Source organism: Halichoerus grypus, chromosome 8 (assembly GCF_964656455.1).
Source record: "Halichoerus grypus chromosome 8, mHalGry1.hap1.1, whole genome shotgun sequence".
Taxonomy (NCBI): Eukaryota; Metazoa; Chordata; class Mammalia; order Carnivora; family Phocidae; genus Halichoerus; species Halichoerus grypus.
The window spans coordinates 7,395,224-7,418,085 of record NC_135719.1 but is presented as its reverse complement, the minus strand read 5'-3'; the positions used below and the strand labels follow the sequence as shown (position 1 = coordinate 7,418,085).

Below are 22,862 nucleotides of genomic sequence, written 5' to 3'. Positions count from 1 at the left end.
GGGGGTACGTCAGCCAAGGCTGCAGCTTTTTACCTGGCTCGGCCATATCTCTGAACCTGAGCCAAGCCCTCAGGTGGAATCTAGAAACGGGGTTACTGCCAGAGTGCACCGTGCTGTTTCTGGGAGGTACTGTGCACTTGGAGAAGATGAGAAAGAGGGAGCAGGAGGGTGTGGGGGCAGGGATTAAAGGGCCCCATTAACCTGCAGTCGGGTGTCTACCTGAGGCAGGATAAGCGGCTTATTAACTGATAAGAGGCAAGTACCCAATGTTCGCTTGGGGAGTTTGCCACTGGTTTGTGAGGAGGCAGGAGGCTCCCAGATGATGGAGGGAAGTAAAGACCCATCTGTCCCGGGCTTTCTGCAGCTTCTTAGGCTGGGACCCACCATGGCTCCCACCAGCCCTGGAGTAAAATGCACAACACTGACTAAGAGGACACAGCTTTGGAGTCCAACAGACCCGAGGACCCCACCAGGGCTGCCGGAATCCCAGCTTTCTCGTCGGTAGAAACTGGGATGATGACATCAACCCCAGAGGACTGCTGACTGTCAGAATAACAACAATGACTGTATAATTAGCTGCTGCTTGGTTGAGCAGTTAGTCTGCTCTGGGTACTGGATTCTAGGCTCTGGTTTCTGTTTTATGTAAATGATCACAGTTTCCTCAGTGAGTAAGCCAAGCTGTCAAGATTTTATGTAATGAACCCAGCATCTCCAGACCAGCTAGGCTCTCAGAAACTGGTAGCGATTGGTATTCTCAGTGGGTGCTGACCCACGCATACTGCTGCCTGGCAAAGCTATCCGGCTGAACTACCAGCCTCAGAGCCTGACTCAGGGGGCTTTTGCTTCCCCGTGAGCCAGCCAGGTGGCTGAGGCTCAGGCAGGCTGGGGTGGGGGGATGCGAGGAGGGAAGAAATATCCCAGACAGCAGACACTGTCACTCTTGCTCAGACCTGCCTCAGACGTGTTGGGTACCAGTCCATCTCCATGGGCTCCAAGTGGGGTGAACGTTGGCCACCTGGAGCCTTGAGCAGTCATCAGAGGAGGGCCGCAAGAAAGTCTCCTGATGCCCAGAGGGCCTGGAGACCCCAAGATGGCTCAGGACCCCACTCAGCTAAGGCAACTGCGAGGTGCAGAGGAATCCCAGGACTTGTACCCACCAAGGCCACGGCTGTGGCTATTCTTCCTTAGCTTGGGAACTTGGAGGGACGTGGGGACACCTGATGTCCTGGGAACAGACTCTGAAATTATTCTTTCAAAGCCTAGAGAGAAAGAGGACTGTCACACTACAACCTTCTACCTCGGCTGTTGCGTTCAGGCAGACCTGCCATCACTATGTGATCTCAGGCTAATCAGTTCATCTCTTCGATTGCCTTGTCAGGGTAACACCAATAATAGCTACTGTGTCGTGTTATTTTAAGTTTCCCCTATGAAAAGTGCCTGGCAGATAAAAAGCATTTTACTAATGGTCACTATTTATAATATGACCTGCTTCTTCACCTATAAGGAGCTCTTGGAAAGCTCTCCCATCTTCTGATTAATTTCTTAAGGTATTACATCCATCTACAGCAGGGGTCTGAAACTGTGGCCTGTAGGCCACATCTGGTCTGTTGCCCCTTTTTGTAAATAAAGTTTTATTGGAACACAGCCAAGCCCACTCATTTACATGTTGCCTAGGACTGTTTTCCTGCTACTAGAGCAGAGTTGAGTGATTGCAACAGAAACCAGATGGCCAGCAAACTCTAAAATACTTACTATTTGGGTTTTATGAAAAAGTTTGCCAATTTCTGATTACACCAAAGTCTCCCAAACATTAATGAGCACCATAGTCACTGAGGGTGTTTTTTGTTTTGTTTTGTTTTTGTTTTTGTTGTTGTTTTAAGAATACGGCTTCCTAGGGCCTACCACCAGAATACTGGATTTAGGAGATGTGGCTCAGGAAACTGCATTATAATCAGTCCCCACCACCATCGATGATTCTGATACAAGTGGCCTGAGAACCCATTGGAAGGAGCCCTTGGTCTGTGCAGTCAGTAATCCTAAGTGACACCAGGGCCCAGGTCACCCCCTCGAAGGGGCAGATGGAGCCTCGGCAGGGAGTGAGTCAGCACTCTGCACCCAATAAAGGAGTGCAGCCTGCCACCCCAGCAGCTTCCTGCTTTGTTTTAAGGTTCAAGGCAAAAAACTTGGAACACAAAGAAAACAAAAATCACAGAGGATGAAATTAAAAAAGCATCCGTAATCCCACCACCCCAACATGACCACTGTTTCCATTCTGATCTGTCGATAAGGTCCTAGTATTTTTCCTAGGTATAGATGTGAAAATACTTTCCCTTCATTTTAGGAAAAAAACCAACAGAAACTGCTTGCAGCCTTTACTCGGAAATAAGGTGTGAACATTTTCACATGTCAATAAATATTGCTTTAAAGTATCATTTTTAAAATATGCAACTGTAAAAAAAAGAACACAGTAAATATATTCATGTGTCAAATGATCACACTGTATACCTTGAAACTTACACAGTGTTATATATCAATTATAACTCAATAAAGCTGGAAAAAAAGAAAAGAATGCAGTAGATCTCTGTGAGCTGATAGGGAATGATCTCAAGGATAGATTGTCTGCAAAAATAACATAGTGCAGAACAGTGTGAATATAAGCTGACATCCGTGTAAGAGCAGTGGGGAAACATCTATCCTTAGACAGGACTGACAGGTCTCTAGAAGGATATGCAAGAACCTCAAATAGTGGTGACCCCAGGAACAGAAAAGCAGGCAGAGACAGACACTTATCACTAAGCTATCTTCTATGCTATCAGGCTTTCTTACTATTTGCACGTATATCCTTTCAGAAATAGTAAAAATCTGGGGTACCTGGGTGGCTCAGTTGATTGAGCATCTGCCTTCGGCTCAGGTCATGATCCCAGGGTCCTGGGATCGGGTCCCGCATCAGGCTCCCTGCTCTAAGGGGAACCTGCTTCTCCCTGTGCCTCTCTCTCTCAGCATCTCTCTCTCTCAGTTTCTCATGAATAAAGAAAATATTTTTTTAAAAGTTGTAAAAATGTACTTTGGAAAAATGTCATTCTTAATCCCTGAAATGAATTACATCGTATGGATGGGCCAGAATGTGCTTCGCTAGCCATTTATCACCAGATATTTAAACAATTCTGACTTCATCAAGTTGACTGTGTCCGTTGCAGAGGGATGAACATCCATACACATAAATACGAGCAGCCATTTGTGATTATTACCTTCAGGTTAATGTCTCAGAAGGGGAGTTACGGGGACACGGGCTTCCCATGATTTGAGCCTTGTAATGAAAATGCCAAGCCACCTTCCAGAAAGGCTGCCCCAATCCACACGCTCGTGTGTGCAACAGCAAACGTGTGCATCCATTTGCCCATTCTCTTATATGGCCCCTCCTTTCTGCTAGTGCTTCTCCTGAGAAGTCCGCAAGCCCTACACACAGCCCCATCAGGCAGGCATTTCCCCCCCAGCAAAGCAAGCCCGGGCGGGGACTGGTGCTGTTGGGAGCCACTTCCACACGTAACAGCTAATAATAGCGCTCAAATCCTGCCTGCTTTTCCTAGAGGCCGAGCCAACAATTGGGCACCCGTCGGCACCCTCTCCACTGGTCCCAGGCCAATGCACCGAAGCGCATTTATTTGGAAGGATTCACTTTGAAAAGCAGTTTCCAGAACCATTCAGGTGCCCTCCTCAGGGCTCCATGTCAGGCCCTGCTGGCAGCCGGACAGACGCTGGTGTTCTCCCCTGCCTGGAACAGGTCTGCGTGGCCACCGCACAGAGGCCCCTTCGAATTCAGGATGCCTGTCAGGTAGACAGGCCTGGCATTTCTGGGACGGGTACAAAAAAAAAAAACAAAAAAACAAAAACTGCTCCAGTCTTTGGCCAACTATATGCAACTCTTGTTCCACGGTAAATCGGAGGGCAGGGCAAGCATCCTGTGCAAACATGGACCCCGGGAGCAGCAGGACTGAGGAGAAGGCAGTTCCAGCCTCCTGCAGCCTGTCTGAGGCCAGCACGCAGCCTGGGCGGCCACCAACTCAACCCATGAGGCCTCCTCCCCCTGATCCAGCCCAGAGCCTGCCAGTCCAAGCTTCTCCAGTTTCCTGTAGCCCCCAGCACCATCCTCAAGGACCAGCCATGGCAGGAAGAACAAACAGGACACAGAAGGTTCCAGAAGAGGAGAGGAACTCTGGGCTGGGACTGCCAGCCTGCCAACTGACTGCTGGCCTCCCGGGGGCCCTGCCCACAGCTCTCTTCAAGGGGGACATCAGTGCTAACTGACCTCACACTTGTCACGGAGATAAACGGACGAGGCAGCAGGCCTTACTTACAAGTGCCTTGGTATGGAAGGAGGTGACAGTTTGGTTTGAGCCGAGGAAGCCACTACAGAAGCTGCTCTAGGAAATACGAGAAGCTTCTTTACCCAAAGAGGGTAGAACTAAAATGCCTTAGAAGTCCAGGCATCCCTCAGAGACCCGCCGGTTCAGTTCCAGACCATTGCAACGATGCACAAATGGCAATAAAGGGAGTCAAATGAATGTTTTGGCCCCTCGGTGCAGATAGAAGTTATGCTTACACCACAGCATCGTGTATTAAGCACACAAGAGCATGATTTCTAAGAAAATAATGTACATACCTAAATTAAAAAAATACTTCATTGCTAAAAAATGCTAACCATCCTCTGAGTTTTCAGTGAGTTGTCATCGCTGATCACAGATCACCAAAACACAGATCACCATGAAAAAGTTCAAAATATTCCGAGAATTACCAAAATGGGACACAGAGACACCAAGTGGGCAGATGCCATTGGAAAAAAAGGCACCGACAGATTTGCTTGACGTGAGGCTGGCGCCAACCTTCAGTGTGCAACAAACACAGTAAAATGCAGTGTGCCTGTCGAGATTGTGTTCTGTACTCTTGTGATCCCGTTATTATTCCAGTAAGCCTCGGAGGCGGGCCAACATTGCTAACAGCCCACAGGAAGAATGGAAAGCAGAGATGTGACCTAAGCCCCAGGTCACAGGCCTGAGCTTTTCCCCAGTGGCTGGGACCCTTGTAACTGGAAGTGTGGGCAACAAAGCAGCAGCCTCTGGAAGCTTCTTAGAAATGCTGACTCTCAGCCCTTCTCCACGCAGTGCAATCAGAATCTGCATTTTCACAGGATTCCCCGGCCTCCCCCATGGTTCATTTTCACCTGGAAGTCTGAGAAGCACTGGCCATGTTATCATCCCTTTCTCTACAAGTCCAAGACAATGGTTCCTAAACTTCAGTGAGCCTCAGAGTCCCCCAGAGAGACTGCTTGTCCCCCACTTCACTCCAGGTCTGAGCCACTGGGTGTGAGGGTGAATCCCCAGCATCTGCCGGTTTAACAAGCTCCTGAGTGATCAGATTGGCTGGTGTCTGCAGACCCCACACAGACCTGGCAGTGAGGGAAGCAGGTGGCTGCATCGCGGACTGGGGACACCACTGCTTCTCAACCTTGACCGCACGGCTGAAATCACCCAAGGAGTCGAAGAAAGCAGGCCTGTGCCTGGGGTTCACCTCTAGATTCTGATTTAATGGGTCTGGGGTGCAGCCTGGGCTGAGGGAGTTATATCATTTCACTAGGTGATTGGAATGTGCAGCTAAGATTGAGAACCGCTGATTTAAGTGACCTCGTTGAAAACCTGGTTTTCCTACTTACCAGTCACATGACCTTGGGCAATCCCACCAGCCTGAGCAGCTTTCTCATCTTTAGAATGGGGAGAATAGCTACCTATGAAGACTACTATAAGATCTCTTAGACACCTGGCATGTAGTAAGTACTCAGTGTATGTTCAATACCTCCTGTCCCCTTTCCCTGCTATGATTAGAAGTGACAAATCAGCTAATGTTCTTGTCTTTACCCCAAATCCCAGCCTCTCTGGAAAAAGGATGCATAGAAACAGGTTTCGTTCAAGACCATTCAGGGAAAGATCAAGTCGCTAGGGCCTGTATTTGGGGAGCAGAGCTGACTCCAAGGGCCTGCACCCCGGCTCCATGCTCAAGAGAGCCCCACGCTTGGGGTATAAAGCTCTACTGCAGCTGTTTTGAAATTCTAATACTTTTTGAACATCTTGCACTGGATCCCACCAATTAGGGAGCCACTCCTTGGAGTGGGGCGGGGAAGCCAGGGAGGCCAGTATAAGGATGTCAGCAAATCCTTCTCTGGCTGGTGGAAGCGGAGTTAATACAAGAGAAGAGCATAAAGGGCCTTGTACCAGAGTGACCTGGCAAACCTCTCTCTACAGTAAACGTACTAGGGTATTGTGGGAGGGAGAAAAAGAGCACGTCATTAACCGTCTGTGTGAAAGACCCAGGAAGAGAGCAACCCGAAGTTCTTCGTCCTTCCCTCCGGAAGCTTGAGATGGGAGCAGGTGGTAACCACACCTGGTGGCTGAGCCCCAGCTGGATGATTCCTTCTCCTGCAGCACACCTCTCCATCAGCCCGTGCCACTCATCCTGCATGATGCGTGCGCAGCACGAAGGGCAGAGAGGTGAGAAGGAGCTGTGGCCGGGGATCTGCAGCGGCTGGCTGGTTTGTTAGTGTTCTCGATGTGTGGCTTTTCTCCCCTCGTCCGAAAGCGTGTTTCCCGATCCACCGTTGTTCCGCTCTCTTTGCTTTGTCGCCTGTGGTTTGGAGGGCTGCTCTTGTGGACATCCCAAAGCCTTCTGCAGTTCACGGGAGAACAGGCTGCGTGAACACAGGGCTCAGGCACTGCAGCCACGGGGAAGTTTCTCACTCGCTCTCTCCCACAGTCACTCTTCCTCTGGGCAAGTCAAAGCAGGACGTTACAGGAGAAGTTGCAGAGATGGAAAGGACGTGCTGTAAGGACATGAGGGCCTCTGCTGGAGCGGCTTCTGCAACTTGACTTTGCAGGGGCAAAACCACGCTGGGCAAGGAACACTGGGAGCAAGTCCAGGCTGGCAGGCCCCCACCCATCTCGGTTTCCATCCTGGTACCATGATCCAGTAGGACATCTGGATCAGTGAGGAAGTATGTCACCAGAACTTTAGAGGAATAATAAAATACTGAAAGTTCGTGAATTTTTTTAAGAGTAAAAATTAGTACAGACTTGATTTTATTCCCAGTTTTAAAAATCCCTTTTGCAAACTCACATCCTGATATAGTTTCCTTAGGTGTGAAGTTACTGGGAGGGCCAGTACTTGTCCAACAGCCTGGTTACATCTACAGGAGTGTGTAAGGCATCTATCAACTGTCAACGTGTGTCATCTGGGAACAAAAGGTCGAGAACTTCTACCCTGAGATGTCGAAGGATGTTAACCCTGTGGCAACCAGCTCGAACCACCTGGATTAGTAAGAACTGTATTTTGCTTCCAAAGTCAAATGAGTCAGCGAGGCGATCACTTTGGCTATGGAGCCAAACACATTGGCCATCCTCGGCCCTACAGAACAGGACGCCGGGGTCTGCCAAGAACAGCCAGCTAGCAGGTAACCACAGAGAAGAAACGTTCTGTAGCAGACTCTATTTCCAGGGACTTCCTTTTACATACGAGACTCGGCACTGGACAACAGCTGGTTTCCTGGAGCTCTGAGAGAGGAATGGAGGAGCCGCGAAGCTTGAAGACGGCCAATGGTGATGGTGCGGGGGCTTCTAGAACCGCTCGCTGCACACTGCAAAGCCCCCAAAAAGACAGGCCAGCAAAGGCATGCTAGAAAAACCCACACTGCCTTCCAGCCTTCTTCTCAGAGCTCTGGGCACCGCATTCTAGAATTCAGTCACCAAGTGGGGCGAGACTTCATCTGCAGCCAGAAACTCGCAGTGAAGTCCAAGCAGAGGAAGAGAAGCAGAAGGCTCCTGGCTTCAATTACTTCACGTCCTGCCTGTGGGTAGGCCACACACCCAAGCTATTTAACTAGGACTTGAACAAATGCTGGGAGTGTTCGTGGGGGTAGGGGGGTCTGTCAAGGAGCTCAAAAGGAGAGAAAGGGCATGAAACGTTTGTTCAGAGACGACAAGGACCTAGGCTAACAATACAGGATATGAATCCAGAAACTACTCTCACAGTTATGTTCAAAGAGCCACTGTCCACCAGGAGTCCCTTGCCAGGAATCCCTAGCAGAGGCCACTGCAAGGGTCAGAGGTACCGTCCTCCCCTGAATAACCTCAATTCAGAGGAGAGAATGGAAAAAGAAGAAAGAAAAACAAGCAAGAAGGAAGAATGAATGTATTTGAGGAAGTCAGGAAACCCAAGTCCTTCGCCCGGTTTCACTTCTGCGCTGCACGGCTCTTGGCTTCTGACTCAGTTACGGAGAGATCGGAAAGGAGCTACCCTAGCAATGGCATTAAGAGTGTGCTCCTATTAGTGTGCTCCGCGTCACCTTCCAATCGTCTCAGAAGTCTGCTATCTCCACACCACCCTCCTTGCATCCATCCCGATAGTGCGCTCACACCCAGGGACGCACGGTCCCCCCATCCCAGCTGAGGAAGAAAGGATGCCTCATTAGAGGTTAGAGCATCGAACTTTAGGAGGCCAAGATCCCTCCCAGCGCCATCTCCATTCCAGCCGGAAGAAACCTTTCTTGATCTGATGCCACAAGGTTAGGAGGGAGCCCAGAAAGGACTCCTTCCCAAGTCCAACCATCCCCCTTAACCAACAGGCTAACCAGAGGGAGAACAAGGCCACTGCGTACGGGCAGCAGTCCACGACACGTTTTGAAGGAGCCAGCCCTCCAAACCAAGGCTCTGGCAGGATTCTACAACCCACTCCAAGGACAGTTACCATCTGTTTATGGAAAGAATGTTCATAACCCCCAATCATAATCAAATAGGCAACCACTTTACTTTAAGTACCTATTAACGGATGCTAATTCACAATGGAACAGTCCTGGAGTGCCCATCCACAGGCCCATCAGAGGCACCAGCACGTGTCCGACCATTAGGATAAAAAGCCAGCGAGGGCTGATGAAGCACTCAACGTACTACCAGCAGCCCTCGCTGTAGGTCTTGACTACCTCCTCCCCAGCCTTTCACTTCGCTGCCCTGCTGTGCAGTCTCCATGGTGCCCAGAAAGAAACGAAGGAAGTCTCCTTAGCCAGGGAAGCAGCACCCACCCCAGCTCAGCTCCCATCTCCCCCGCTCTGCCCCCCAAGCCAGGTGAGCCCAGGCTTGAGAAAAGTAGATTAAGAAGAGGCATTGCTGAAAGCCCCATCGGAGGCGGACAGCATGGGAAGAACTGGCTTGATTATATTCGTCCTCTGGCTTCATCTCTCAGCCCTCCCTGGCTCCCGTGCACGGCACGTCCCGGGGAAGCAGGGCCAGTGCTGCCCTAGCCTGCTGTGTGCTCGGGCATGCTACTGTACTTCTCTGGTCTGTCCCCTTCTCTGTACAACTGGGACATTCGCCTAAGAAGCCTAAGGTCTATTTCAGCTCCAAGAAACCATCACTCTGTCTCCTTCGTGGGAGAAAAGGAAGCCAAGAAGCATGAAGGACACCACCACTGCATCCCTGATCGAGAAGTATAGGGGCGCCTGGGTGGCTCCGTTGGTTAAGTGACTGCCTTCGGCTCAGGTCATGATCCTGGAGTCCCGGGATCGAGTCTCACATTGAGCTCTCTGCTCGGCGGGGAGTCTGCTTCTCCCTCTGACCCTCCCCCTTCTCATGTGCTCTCTCTCTCTCTCATTCTCTTTCTCTCAAATAAATAAATAAAATCTTTAGAAAAAAAAAAAAGGAAGTATACTTAGGAGGTTGTCACAAGATCAGAGACCAAAGAACGTACACTCTCCTCACAGGTTGCGAAACCCCACACGTACACTTCTTTCTCTGTTAAATAACTATGATACCTGATATGAAAACTATGGGACATGTTTTATTATTTAAAGACACTCCCGCATCATTGACCTGACTTTTTTTCTAACAGCTGTGTGAAATGAAGACGGCAGGTACACCGGGGCCGTTCACCGTAGGGCAGCCAAGGCCAAGGAGTTAGGTGGCTCGCTGGCCCTGGAAAGGGGCTGAGGCTGTGAGCGGGGAGTCCTAACCCAATGCGGCCTCACCAGACCGAGAATCCAGAGCACGATGCCTCCTTTTCTCACAACGGCTTCTTGATCGGTACATACAGATGTCACAAAGCCCCTGCTGGATCACTACTACGGTCTTCTCATGTCCGATTTAAAATATTTTGTGAGGGAGAGCTTGGTACAAACTCTGAACCACATCGCTTCCAGGCCCAGGATGCACTGGCACATTAGTTGTTAAAAACACTGAACACTGAAATGTCTGGGGCGCCTGGGTGGCTCAATGGGTTTAAGCGTGTGTCTGTCTGCCTTCTGCTCAGACCATGATGGGGGGGGCAGGGGTCCTGGGATCCAGCCCTGCATCTGGCTCCCTGCTCAGTGGGGAGCCTGCTTCTTCCCCTCCCCTTGCCCCCTCCCACTCTCTCTCTCCCAAATAAACAAAATCCTTAAAAACATAATAAAATAAAATACTGAAATATCTGTCTATATTTCTGTACCTCCCAGTAAATTGCTCCTGTCCTGCACGCCCCCCCTCCCCCCATCCAGCAATCCAAGAGTTAAAGCCCGGCACAGCAGAGAGCCTCCAGGTCCCCAGCTCCTGCAGGGGGGCTGGCTTCAGTTCTGAAAGTCAGTTCCCACCCTGAACCACACTAAACACTTTGAGGATCACCCCTGCTGTTCTAAGTAAGACCCTGGGCTTCAGCCACAGCCCCAAGAAACCCCCACCGCCCTGGCTCTGCACCACTTCAAAACCTTTGTGATTCCAAGAGATGCACTTCCCTGCTAGTGTGACCACTCCTCAGGCCAACTGTGATCAGCTGATGGCAGGTGACGGAAGTACAGAGGTGTCTGGGATGATGCTTTTTCTATTTATTTCTGTAAGATCTAGTATCTTCATCTCCCATAAACTACATGTCCGTTAGAATGCCTATACACACCAACATGGAGAGACCTCTGACAGCTGACAGGTCAATAAAGCAAGATGCAAAAGGATACTAAGAGTATGAACATGTGCATCAGTTAAACACGCACAAAGTAATGCATCTTGTAAATGTACACATACCCACGTATATATAAACGCACACACACACAGGTGTATAGTTTTTCGTACACCGAACGTACGTTATCTGTACGTATTACATACCGCGTGTGACCACTCTTGGGAGTGTTGTGGTCTTTAGTCACACTGGTTAAAAACGGTGATGGCACAAGTTATCTTGTCCAAATAGAATTTATTAATAAGATCAATATAAGAGATATATATACTTATGATTGTTTTCTAGAGGTCTAGGAAGGCAATTTGTGACCTGTAAAGAATAAACAAAAAATATATATATATATACATATATATGTATACATACACACAGAAGTATAAAAATGGGGCGCCTGGGTGGCTCAGTCCATTAAGCAACTGCCTTCAGCTCAGGTAATGATCCCAGGGTTCTGGGATGGAGCCCTAAGCCTTATATAGGCTCCCTACTCAGCGGGGAGTCTGCTTCTCCCTCTCCCTCTGCCCCTCCACCCCACTTGTATGCAATCCAAATAAACAAATGGAAAATCTTAAAAAAAAAAAAAAAAAGAAGTATAAAAATGAACTGGTTACCAGACCTGGCCAACAGCATCGCCATGGGGTGGAGGCAGCCCACAGGGTGTGAGTTTGGCTAGGAGACAGCCAAGGGGGGAGGGCGGTTGTGCAGAGACGACAGAGAAAGAGAGGTAGAGACCAAGGAGAGAGACAAAAACAGTGAACTGAGGGACACACACGGAGCCCAGGCTGGTGGCGGTCTCTGGGAAATGGAGGTGACAGTTAAAGCATTTTTAGTTTTATCAGCAATGTTTCATCCCTGTATTCTAGGAATAAAACATCAGATGCAAATATAAAAACAAAACTGTAAAAGTTGCTTATTCTGAGTGGTGGGAATAGGAGTATTTGTTACACCAACCTTTGTATTTTTGTCTTTTTCTTATTTGTCAGGAGGAAGTAAAATTCATCTTAACAATCCCTCCCCATCTACACACTGTGTTTGGGGCCCTCAGATGTGGACGCTGGGTATTATTTATGAGTTCCCCTCATCATTCCCACTCTACCTCCCACTGCCCAGACACCTCATGTTGCCAAAATAGCCCTTACTAGCCTGTTACTGATTCACAAGCTGTGCTTTTTTTTTTTTTTATGATTATAAATATAGTCATCCATCTGAAGTTCAATGAGCATTTGTCAAACACCGTGCGAAGTTTCAGGCACACTGGGCTTAGTGATCTGTGGTTTCTGCCAAGTCGCTCCTGGTCTAGCAGGACAGACAGATGATGTGTGTGCAAAGTAATGACAAGGCACTGGGATTAGTGCAGAATCAAAGCATCCTGACTAAACACTGTGTGCAGCAAAGGAGGGTATGAGTGAGTCTTGGGAGGGCAGCCCTTCGTAGAAGGACAATGAAAGGAGCCGGGAGAGGCTTATACGTGAAGAAAAGAAGGGGAGAACTACAACCCTGGGGCCCCCTTTTATATGCCAGTTCCACACACATCTCAATACAGCAACCCAGGGAAGAAGGAGAGGCTGCGAGGGTGGAGTAACTTCACTAAAAGCAAAGAACAGTTAAGTGGCATGGCAGAGTGTGACCCAGATCTGAACATTCAAAGCTGAGGACGGGCTGGATAAGAAGGCATGGAGGTTCGCCAGAGTCAGAGTCCAGGGGCTTCACTCTTTCGTGCATTGGGATGCCCGACTGGCAACAAAGGATTGGGGGTGGGAGGGGGGTGTATGCAGCCTGGGGCATTTGCTTACTCATCCTAGGATGAGGCCCAAGCACAGGGGATCGGGGGTAACAAAGAGCAGAGACAGGGAGCTTCAGCCTTGGACACACCTCCACATCTGGCCTCGAAGGGCACCCTCCCTTCTTCAGGCTCCCGGGCTCTAGAGGAGGGGACACTTCCCTGCGCCTCGTGGGACATGTTCTCCTGGGCCATCCAGGGCCAAGGAGGCAGTTCAACCCCAGGAGAGGGGAGCAGGGGCTGGGAGAGGCTCTGAGGACAGCTGAGGGGAAGGCACCGCCCTGGATGCTGCCTAATCCATCCGACATGGGGACACACTGTTCCAGAAACCGGATGACAATTAATAGGAAAAATCTGCTCTCACAGTGCTGCCAGGCGTGTCACAGGGCCTCAGCTGGTCTCAGCAATGCCCCATTGTCCCCTTTGGCTGAGGCCCTCATGCTTTCTCAGGTGGAAGAAGGAATAGCTAGAGTCAGAGGGTTCCACCCATGGTCTGAAACTTTACACCAGCAATCGGGCCAGTCCCCGAAGCCACGGGCCCAGGGATTAGGCTCGGGGCTCACCCAGTGGGATTCATCTTCGAACCCCGTGGGAGCCCTGCTTGGCACAGGGGAATAGCAGATAAAACATCTCCGATCGAGGTGCCTCACAGTGGTCTGGTCTTGTTTAAGTCATGGGGCTTCGGGCCAAACTTCCATCCCCTCTCTATAATTTGCCTGCACAAGTATTTCTCTGGGTCAAAATATTTCATAGGATTCACGGAAACCTGGCTTGCCTTGCTCTGACTTGTTCAGCTAAAGCAAGAACAGAAAGAGGGTATAGAGAGGTAGGCAGCTTCTGAGAAGCCAGGCGACCTGCCCTTCTGTTTTCTACCCTTCTGTCCTTCCTTCTAAACTTTTAGGGGAGTCACAGAATATTTTGAGAATATAACAGAAGGAGTGGACTAGTTCTGTTCCAAACCACCCCTCACCCCACCGCCACATACGCCCAAACATTTGCATAAGTTCAGAGGGCCACCGTCCCCGTGGATCTCATTCACCTGCCCTCCTTCGGTCCCTGAGTCCCAAGGTCAGGACTCTCCCCACAGATCCCAGTTCATGTGTAGAAGCTGTAGAAATTCATCTTTCTGGGTCCCGTACTCTCACCAGAAAACTCCCAACTTAGATCCTCGCTCAGCAACCTGACAGCTTGTAGAACCTTTCCTCATCCTTCCCTACCCACCTCCCATTGAACACCGGCCATAAATGGAAACCCCAGAGGGGAGCAGGTCTTGAAATTCCAGTTTCTGTTTGAGAACTGGTACCCAGCCTCCCTGGAGCCATCTGGTCAGATCCATCCCTGAGACCAGGCAGATGGATGCTAATTCACCATGTTAACCCCTTTGGTGCCACTCCCCTAACCCGAGCCTTGGTGGGAAGCCTTGTCCCACAGCCTACCCCAGCCGTAAAGGGGGCTGAGGACTGGGCATTGTGGAAGCCGGCCAGCAGATTTAGCAATCGTGTTGCTCTTGGCATCCGCTCTGGGACCCTGCGTAGAGCTGCGTGCTGAAATGCCATCGTGTGGGCAACGTCCCAACACCGGGATCCACCACCTGACATCTAGCTCGCTAATACCTTCGCATCACAACTCCAAGGGAGGCTGCAGAGGGAAACTAAGCTACTCAAACAAGGAGTCCTTTTTCTCACCAACTTCCTGCACAAACTACCGTCTTGCAGCAAGCAGCCCCGCTCTATGATGCTTCCCGCACTCAGGGCAAAACCAGGCAGACCCCGGCTTGGCCCCCGCAGTCACCAACACTGCCTCTAAACCATCACTACCAACAACAAGGTTCAGACAGGAGTCTCCACCAGGACGCCTTCAGCCTACCAGCGGAGGCCCCCTTGGAGAGCAAAGGGAGAATAAAACAGCGTCTTTTGATCAACAGGAACCCTATCCCCCACCCCCCACACACACCCAGGAGACCCTTGCAAATGAAAATCCCACCTTACCCTTCATTCCAAATTTGGACCGTCGACCATACTTGTTGATCATGATAAAGAGAACCACCAACAGGACGCAGGCAAAAGCAGCAAGTCCCACCGCTATGGACACCTGGGAGGGGCCGAGAGCAGATAGTTGAGAAGAGTCACCGAAAACCCTCATGCCAGGGAAGTCACACGCGCCCAAACGGAAGTAGTCCTATCGAGGGATCCGCTGCAGCCCATTCCAAATTTCACCACTGAGTCAATTCCTCAGCAGAAGTAACTCATGAGACCTTCAGAACATTACAAGAAAATTAATTCCCCAACTGGTTGAGAGAACGTTCCATGGCTCAGCCTCTCATCTGCGGGCCATCCATCATAAGCAACGCAAGGGCAGGCCTAAGATGTCTCTGTCTACTGCTTGTTGTTTTCATTAGCAAAAAAAAAAAAAAAAAAAACTCTGCGCCTTCACATTGACATTCTTTACGGAATATCATCCAGAAGGTTCTAGGAGATCTGGAGTCTTACAAAAAGAAACAAAAAAAAACCCTTTGCTCTCCTCCTCAGGGAAATCTCTGGCTCTGAGTCAGGCAAGGGAGGGTGGGGGGAGGGACTTGAAAAACCCACCCAAGGGGATGCTCTGAGCAACTCTGACTTTTGTAAAAGGCTTGTGTGGTTAGCATTCCCTTCGAATCAGGCCCAGCCAGGCTCCTAACAGAATGGGAGTTTTCAAACGGTTCTCTTCCAAACCCTAGGGCCTGGAGCAGATCCTCAAAGACTTCCTCAAACAATGACTTATTCTCATCAAACAAGGAAGGTTTCAACCACCTGAAAGGAGGTCATTCATCACAGTTTTTTTTTTTCTGCTGCATATGTTGGGGTTCCAAGTAAGATAAAATTCCGGAAAGTTAGCTCCTAAAACAAAGTCAGTAAACACCTTCCCCTTGATCCGGGAATGACTTACCCCAAAAGTGTCTTCCTCCGGTTTGTGGGTCACAGTGATGGGTGTGGGGCTCACGTCGTAAACTGAAATCCAACCAGACCAGGAGGGTGGTTAGCTTACCAGCCATGAGAGGCTCAGCCACAGTCCCCACCTGACTCCCAGGCCCCCCTCAGGAGCTCCTGCTGGAGAAAATGCCCTGGCTTTGCAGGGGTCCCCAGAGACCAGGTCCCCATCCAGTCACCTGGCTGGTGCTGACAGGGGCTCCACAGGGAATAAAGGACCCTCCCTGCCAGCCCCCTGCCCCCATTCCACAGCAAAAAATGTCACCTGGGCAATGTAGGCCATGAACTACTAGATACAAAGGAGCAGGAAAAAATGGTTTGGGATCCAGGCCAGGGTGTGGATTGGGCACAAGTTGCTGGTAACAACAACTGGTGTTGACATTCGGCTACCCTCTGCTCTAGGCCCTCCTTTGCCTGTCCCTGGCTCTCCCATGCCCTTCCTTTCTCCCTCTTTACTCCTCAGTGACACCAGGAGACCCACAGCCCCAGGAACAACCCACTGTCCACTCCCTTACCACAGACTTCAGAGCACAGTGGCAGCCCAAGGTAAGCTACCAGTCCATCTGACCAGGAAACCCCACCTTTCCCAGCAAGGCCTGGATGGGAAGCCAGTGTGTCCTCCATCTCAAATCACCTCCTGGGCACGAAACAGCCCCAATTCAGAATTCCCACATTCTGGGAGACGACAAGTCCTCTCAAACCAAGGACAAATGAAGGAATCACAGATAATCTGCACATCCGTGCCCAACAGTAAGGGGTGTCCTCAACAGGACTTTCACTATCTCAGACCACACACAGGGCAGAAACAACAGGGCTGTTGCTGTTAGTTTCCCATGGGGGAGAAAGGGAAAAGCCATAAATACAGATTTCCCCACAGCCCTTGAGCAAAACACCAAATTTTGCAGGGGGGTTGTCTAGTCCTAGCCCCAGATTGCTTTTAAACTGAGCCTCAATAATTCCACTTTAGGGGCGCCTGGGTGGCTCAGTCAGTTAAGTGTCCGACTCTTGATCTCAGCTCAGGTCTCAATCTCAGGGTTGTGAGTTCAAGCCCTGTCCTGGGCTCCACACTGAGCATGGAGCCTACTTAAAAAAATAGTAATTTCACTTGAGGACACACAAGCCTATCAGGAGATCTTGTAAATCACTCACAAGGTGAGTCCCCAGCCAGATTCTGGGGCCCTCAGAGCAGGTGAGAAACACAGGCTTAGAGGCTCCCCCTTCTCTCCACAAGGACAACTGAGATGACCACCGGCTCTACCTGGGCATGGGAAACCCCATGTCCTTCCTGACACCACCCCTTCCCATCCAGGCAGGGAGACCCACAACATGCTCAGACCTTAGGGAACGCCCTGGGGGAAACTGAGGCATGGAGCCCAAGAGGTTGTGCAAATGGAACTACCCAAGAAGTATTTCTACTCTCCAGTTCCCCTTCACAGTTCCCTCAGACGCTCTCAGCTGCCAGGGGCCTGGGGCTGGCCGTGGAATAGGAAAGAGGGCTATGTGGAGTCAGTAATGACCTAGAGTATCAGAATAAAACAGTTTCAAAGCAAAAGGTAAAGCAGACTTACTAGAGACAAAGTTATCCGTGCTCTCTGCAAAAAAGACAAAGAGATAATTAACAAGTGTCGTAAAAACCAGAGCAGATGAGCTGTATCTTCCTCACAGGTACGACCTCTCCCACTCACCATGAATGCCCCATTACCCCGGCAACTGAAAACTAAAATCCTTGACATATCACCCCTCCCCCATGCTACACTACCCCTCCAGGGGGTGGTCTTCCAAGTGGAGAAGGAATGAGAGATAAAGCTCCTGGTTCTGAGGGAGGTGGCCCAGCCTCCCTGGGTCTATGAAATGGAAAATTACATCTAGAACAATCCTCACCCACAGTCCTCTCTGCTTCAGGTACCCAGAGTGCTGGGGATGCTGGTGGCACCTCAAAGCCAAGAAGAAATGCTGCAGGGTGGACCTTTCTTGAAAATGCCAGCTATGATCCCAAGACAGAACCCCTCAAATTGATATGTAGAGTTTATTCTAGCAGGTCCCTGAGATGTTCCTGGGAATCCCTCTATGAACCTGCCCATCCCCCAAATAAAAATGTGCTATTGGATCTTTGCCTCCAGAAATGGCTCAGCTAATGGTGAAAGCTCATCATTATTAGACATTGTTTATAAGCCAGGGGCTGGGCTCAATGCTTTATGTAACACATCACTTGATCCTTATAACCATCCGAGGAGGTGGAGAGCATTATCCCCACTTGACAGAAATAGAAACAGGCTTCTAGAGATTGATTAACTGAATCTCAATGAGGGAAGACATTGAGCTGGATTCAAATCCAAGTCTGGGCTCTTAACCACTCCATGAGAGATTCTCTAATTCTAGCACGCAATAGAATCATCTAGAGGGTGATCACTACCGTTCTCCAATAAAAGGAATGAGGGCTCCTTGGGAAAATGAATAATTTCAGGCCTAGGGCAGAGAAAGTACAAGATGTGTCTGGAACATCGTGTGGTACTAGAAAGTAAGAGAGTGCTGCAAATTAACGGGAGCACGGGAAAAGAACAGAGGAGCCAAAGTGAAGGAGCTTCCAATGACCAAATTTGGGACAATTTAAGCAACAAAATAAATAAAGAGAGCCATGGATTGTTACAGGCTGAATTATATCCGCCCAAAATTCATATGGTGAAGCCCTAATCTCCAGTACTCCAGAATAGGACTGTATTGGGAGACAGGGTCTTTAAAGAGGTAATTAAGTTAAAATAAACTAATTAGGGTGGACACGAATCCAATATGACCGGTTTCCTTGTAAGAGGAGGCGATTAGGACGCAGACACACAGGGAAGACCACGTGCAGACACAGAAAGAAGACAGTCACCTGCAAACCAAGGAGAGAGGTCTCAGAAGGAACAACCCTGCTGACACCCTGATCAGACTTCTAACCTCCAGGACTGCGAGAAAAATAAATGTCTCTTGTTTAAGCCACCAAGTCTGTGGTACTCTCTAATGGCAGCTGGAGCCAACTACACAGATTATAAGTCAGAGCACAAAATAAACATTCCTGAGTCCATACCAATGTAAATAAGCAATTGAATAAACACACAGGGGAAGAAGAGAACACTCGTCCTTACAGTAGAATTCCACCTAACAAATGTAGAAGGAATGATGGAAAGAGGAAAATCACCATTGACAAATACTTCGGTAATAACTGTTTCGGGCAAGAATCCTCAATGAATGCTAAAATTAATGTGTGAAAGCATGATAAGACACAAGACATTTACAAAGTATCGAAACATTATACTCATTAGGTACAAAGGGAAAAAAAAAAATCACCTCGCAGTGGAGAACCCTGGCAGATACCATGGCAACCCAGTGACAGAGTTAATTCACATCACCAGGAACTAGAGGTGTAGACACCATGTACCCCTGCTGTAATGTCCTGAGAGAGCCCAGCATCATTTCTGTGCTGTTCATGCCAAAAATGTGTAACGGGCATTTAACTGTGAGGCAAAAGTGGACAACCGCAAATTGGGGGGGAAGTCTACAATATAACTAGTGAGTATCCTTCAAGAGTGTCCAGCTTGGGGTGCCTGGGTGGCTCAGTCGGTTGAGTGTCTGACTTGATTTCAGCTCAGGTCGTGATCTCAGGGTCGTGGGGTCGAGGCCCACGTCGGGCTCCGCACTCAGCGGGGAGTCTGCCTGGGATTCTCTCTCTCCCTCTGCCCCTCACCCCATTCACATGCTCTCTCTCTCTCTCAAATAAATTAATAAAACTTAAAAAAAAAAAAATCATCCAGCTCATGAAAGACAAAGACAGACTGAGGAACCGTCCCAGACTGAAAGAGAGTAAGGTGACAGAGCATCTAAATGCAGTGTATGACCCTGCACTGGGTCCTAGAGAAAAGAGGACAGCAGTGGACAAAAGACAGGTCTGTAGATTCGATAATAGTGTCAGTGTTAATATCCTGCTTTTGCACATCGGACTGTGCTTACGTAAGATGATACCATTTGGGGAAGCTGGGTGAAGGGTATAAGGAAGTTCTTTGTATTATTTTATTACTTTTGAGGGGTAAATCTTTTTTTTAAGAATTTTTATTTATTTATTTGAGAGAGAGAGCAGAGTGAGAGAGGGAACACGAGCAGGGAGGAGGGGCAGAGGGAGACGGAGAAGCAGGCTCCCACTGAGCCCAGGATCCCGGGATCATGAACCAAGCCAAAGGCAGATGCTTCACTGAATGAGACACCTAGGTGCCCCCAGGGGGTAAATCCTAAAACTATTTCAAAATGATGATTGTTAAAAAAATCTTAAAACTTTTTTCTAAAAAAAAATTTTTTTTTCCATAAACATGGATTATTGGTCCTCACCCCAGAGTTTCCGAGTCCGGAGGTCTGGGGAAGGTCTTGGGAATTTGCATTTCTACCAAGATTTCAGGTGATGCTGGTGCTGCTTGTCCCTTTGAGAACCACTGCGTTATGTTACACCCACTGCGGCCACAAGCCTACTACACCCTGAAAAATAAGAACAACTCATCCATCTATCCATCCATCCACCCATCCATCCATCCCTCAGTCTTCAGGCCGTTGGCTAAGTTCTCAGTCATTGTAATTATGGCTCTATTTAATATGCATGAGCAAATATTCTTCTCTAACCACCTGTGGGGCAAGTGATGCTTTCTGTGAAGGAGTCTAGAGAAAATCCTGTTTACAGTAAATGCACCGTTAATAGCTGGCTTGTGTGTTGTCCATTTTGTGTCATCTGGGGAAGACCAACAGAGCTTTCTCCAAATCCCTGAGCCTGCCCTTCATGCTACCACCCTCTTGTAAACTGCAGGTACCAAGTGCCTGATGTGTGGGGAGGATGGAGGAGAGGGGGCCCTAGCCTTGGCTTCAGAGCCTGAGGAAAGACAGGCGCCAGATCAATTCACAGTTAACGCTGATTTGCATATTTCCCATAAGGCTCCTGTTTATTAGAGAATATTCTCACATCAGGCAAATGTTTTGGCCGAGTCTATGAACCCTGTAATCTCCCAATCAGCCTATGTGCTTAGCTCCCTTGCTGGAGCCTGGGGACACTCATCCATCCGGGAGGCATATGAGCCTTGGAACACGGAGACCTCCTGGGTCCCCTCTAACCAGTGGGGGAGCTCAGAATTTTGCACTGGAAGAGGATGGTAACCAGGAATGCTCCTCACCTCCTACCCCACCAGCAGCTGGGAAGGACAATGGGATCCATATGCCAAGGTGCTGTCTGAATACGAACGGGGTGGGCCTGACTGCACGCCACCCCAGTCCCAGACCGCACGTCCTCTGGTCCCAAAACTCATCAAGAAGGGCCTTGTGGGAAAAGCCAGGGGGGTCCAGAGAAGGGAGAAGTGAGGCAGCAGCGTGTGTCCAGAAAAAGAGGTGGACTGAGACGTGCGGTTGAGAGTAGATGTCCCGGGTTTAGGTGTGAGAAGCCAGCGGGGAGGCTGAGCCAAGGCATCGGCTCACACTGCCCATCCTGCCCAGAAGCCTGGGACCACATTCTAGCTCCACCAGTTCCTTAGGGCAAGGAAACCAGCCTTGACCGAGGCTGAGGGCGCTGGGGCAGTGATTTATCCCATTGTCTGTACCCAGCGTCCTGAGGGAATTCTGGTTTCTGCTGTTGTAAAAATCTCCGTGAAATAACTGGACTTCCTGGCCAAGTGAAAAATGAGAATTTAAGAGGTACGGCAGCTCACTTATTCCTAAATATTTCGTCAAGTAGTCTCAGGTATTTGTTGCACATGCGCAGGAAAACACACACACACACACACACACACACACACACACACACACCCCTTGGCAACATGCCTCCTTCTATCACATCATCATCTAAGGAACTTCACATTCTCTCCCAGACCACAACCTTCTAGCTACCACCTCCCACCCTGCCGTCACCCCCCCAGCCTTTCCAGTTCCTCCCCTCCTGACACATGAATCCCTGATGCCTCGTGGCTTCCCACTCTTATGCCCAGACCCCTCCAGCAGCCCAAGTTCCTGGAACACCAAAGAGTGATTTAGCTCCACGCTTCTAGAACCAACCTCCCTAACCAATCCTTGCAGGGACCTCCTTCACCAAGGTTGGATGCCATGCTGAATGTTCTAGCCCTTCTCTGGAAATGTAGAAGGAAATCCAACATTTGTATAGCATGTGTAATTTAAAAAAACAAACAACAACAACCAAAAAAGACTTTTCCAGAACATTTTCATCTTAACGTCCTACTCGGAGAAAATCCTTACTGATGGAAGCCTCTACATTTCCAGATTGCTCCATTAAATATATTCATTCCAATCAAATCTCTCCCAGGGGTCTCAGGACCATGAAGAATCAGAAAAGGAGACGGTTCCCTTCAGATCTTGTTCTGCCCCCCAAACAGATCCCCTTTCAGTCACCCCTGGGTGTGCTTCTCAAAAAAATAAAAACAAACAGTAACTCTGTGCTTACTCTGTGCCAAGCATTGTCGTAAGCACTTTCAGTGGATGAATCCACTGTGTGTGAACCAATCTTCATGGCCTTTGAGGCAGAAGCACAGGGCTGAGTAATATGCCTGAGATGACAAAGCTGATGAGCGATTTAGAGAGACTCCGAACCCTGGCAGTGTGGTTGGCTCCATAGGCCTACAGATGACACTGCCCAGAGCCTATCTGTTAGAACTGACGAGCTTGACCAGAGAATGCTGCTTCTAGAACTCCTACGTTTATTGCATCCCTCTGTCCCAAAAATCCTAGCACTAGCTGACAGCTGGTGCGCCTTTCCTCTCTCTCAACACAGAGCTAAACCCTTAGCATACTTCACTTAAATCCTCATGGCAGCTTAGGGAGGGAGCTTTTGTTCTCGCTCCCATTCCACAGATGGCAAAGTAGAGGCAGAGTAGAGATGGTCCTTCACTGCATGCCAGCCGCGTACCACGCACCAAACCCAGACCCACCTGTCCGGTTGGGTCATAGATGGGATTTGCACCTCGATCTGCCTGATTTCAGAACCCTCGCTCTTAACCTCTACATTCTGCTCGCCTGGGAGCGAGAGAGGAGTCGCTATGATAAATATGATGTCGCAACATGCTCACGGTAAAAGAGAAGCTTGGGAA

At 49.3% G+C, this 22,862-nt stretch overlaps 1 protein-coding gene across 7 annotated transcripts in view; it reads right to left on the bottom strand.

The window, feature by feature from the left end:
- NTRK3 (neurotrophic receptor tyrosine kinase 3) overlaps window positions 1-22,862 on the bottom strand; it is a 399,858-nt gene that overhangs the window by 238,691 nt on the left and 138,305 nt on the right. For all 7 annotated transcript variants that reach the window (XM_078078899.1, XM_078078900.1, XM_078078901.1 and 4 more), the window contains 3 exons: window positions 17,328-17,351; window positions 15,719-15,780; window positions 14,782-14,884 (listed from right to left, as the gene is read on the bottom strand). In XM_078078899.1, the coding sequence (XP_077935025.1) occupies window positions 14,782-14,884; window positions 15,719-15,780; window positions 17,328-17,351 (189 nt within the window). The remainder of the gene's footprint in view (window positions 1-14,781; window positions 14,885-15,718; window positions 15,781-17,327; window positions 17,352-22,862) is intronic.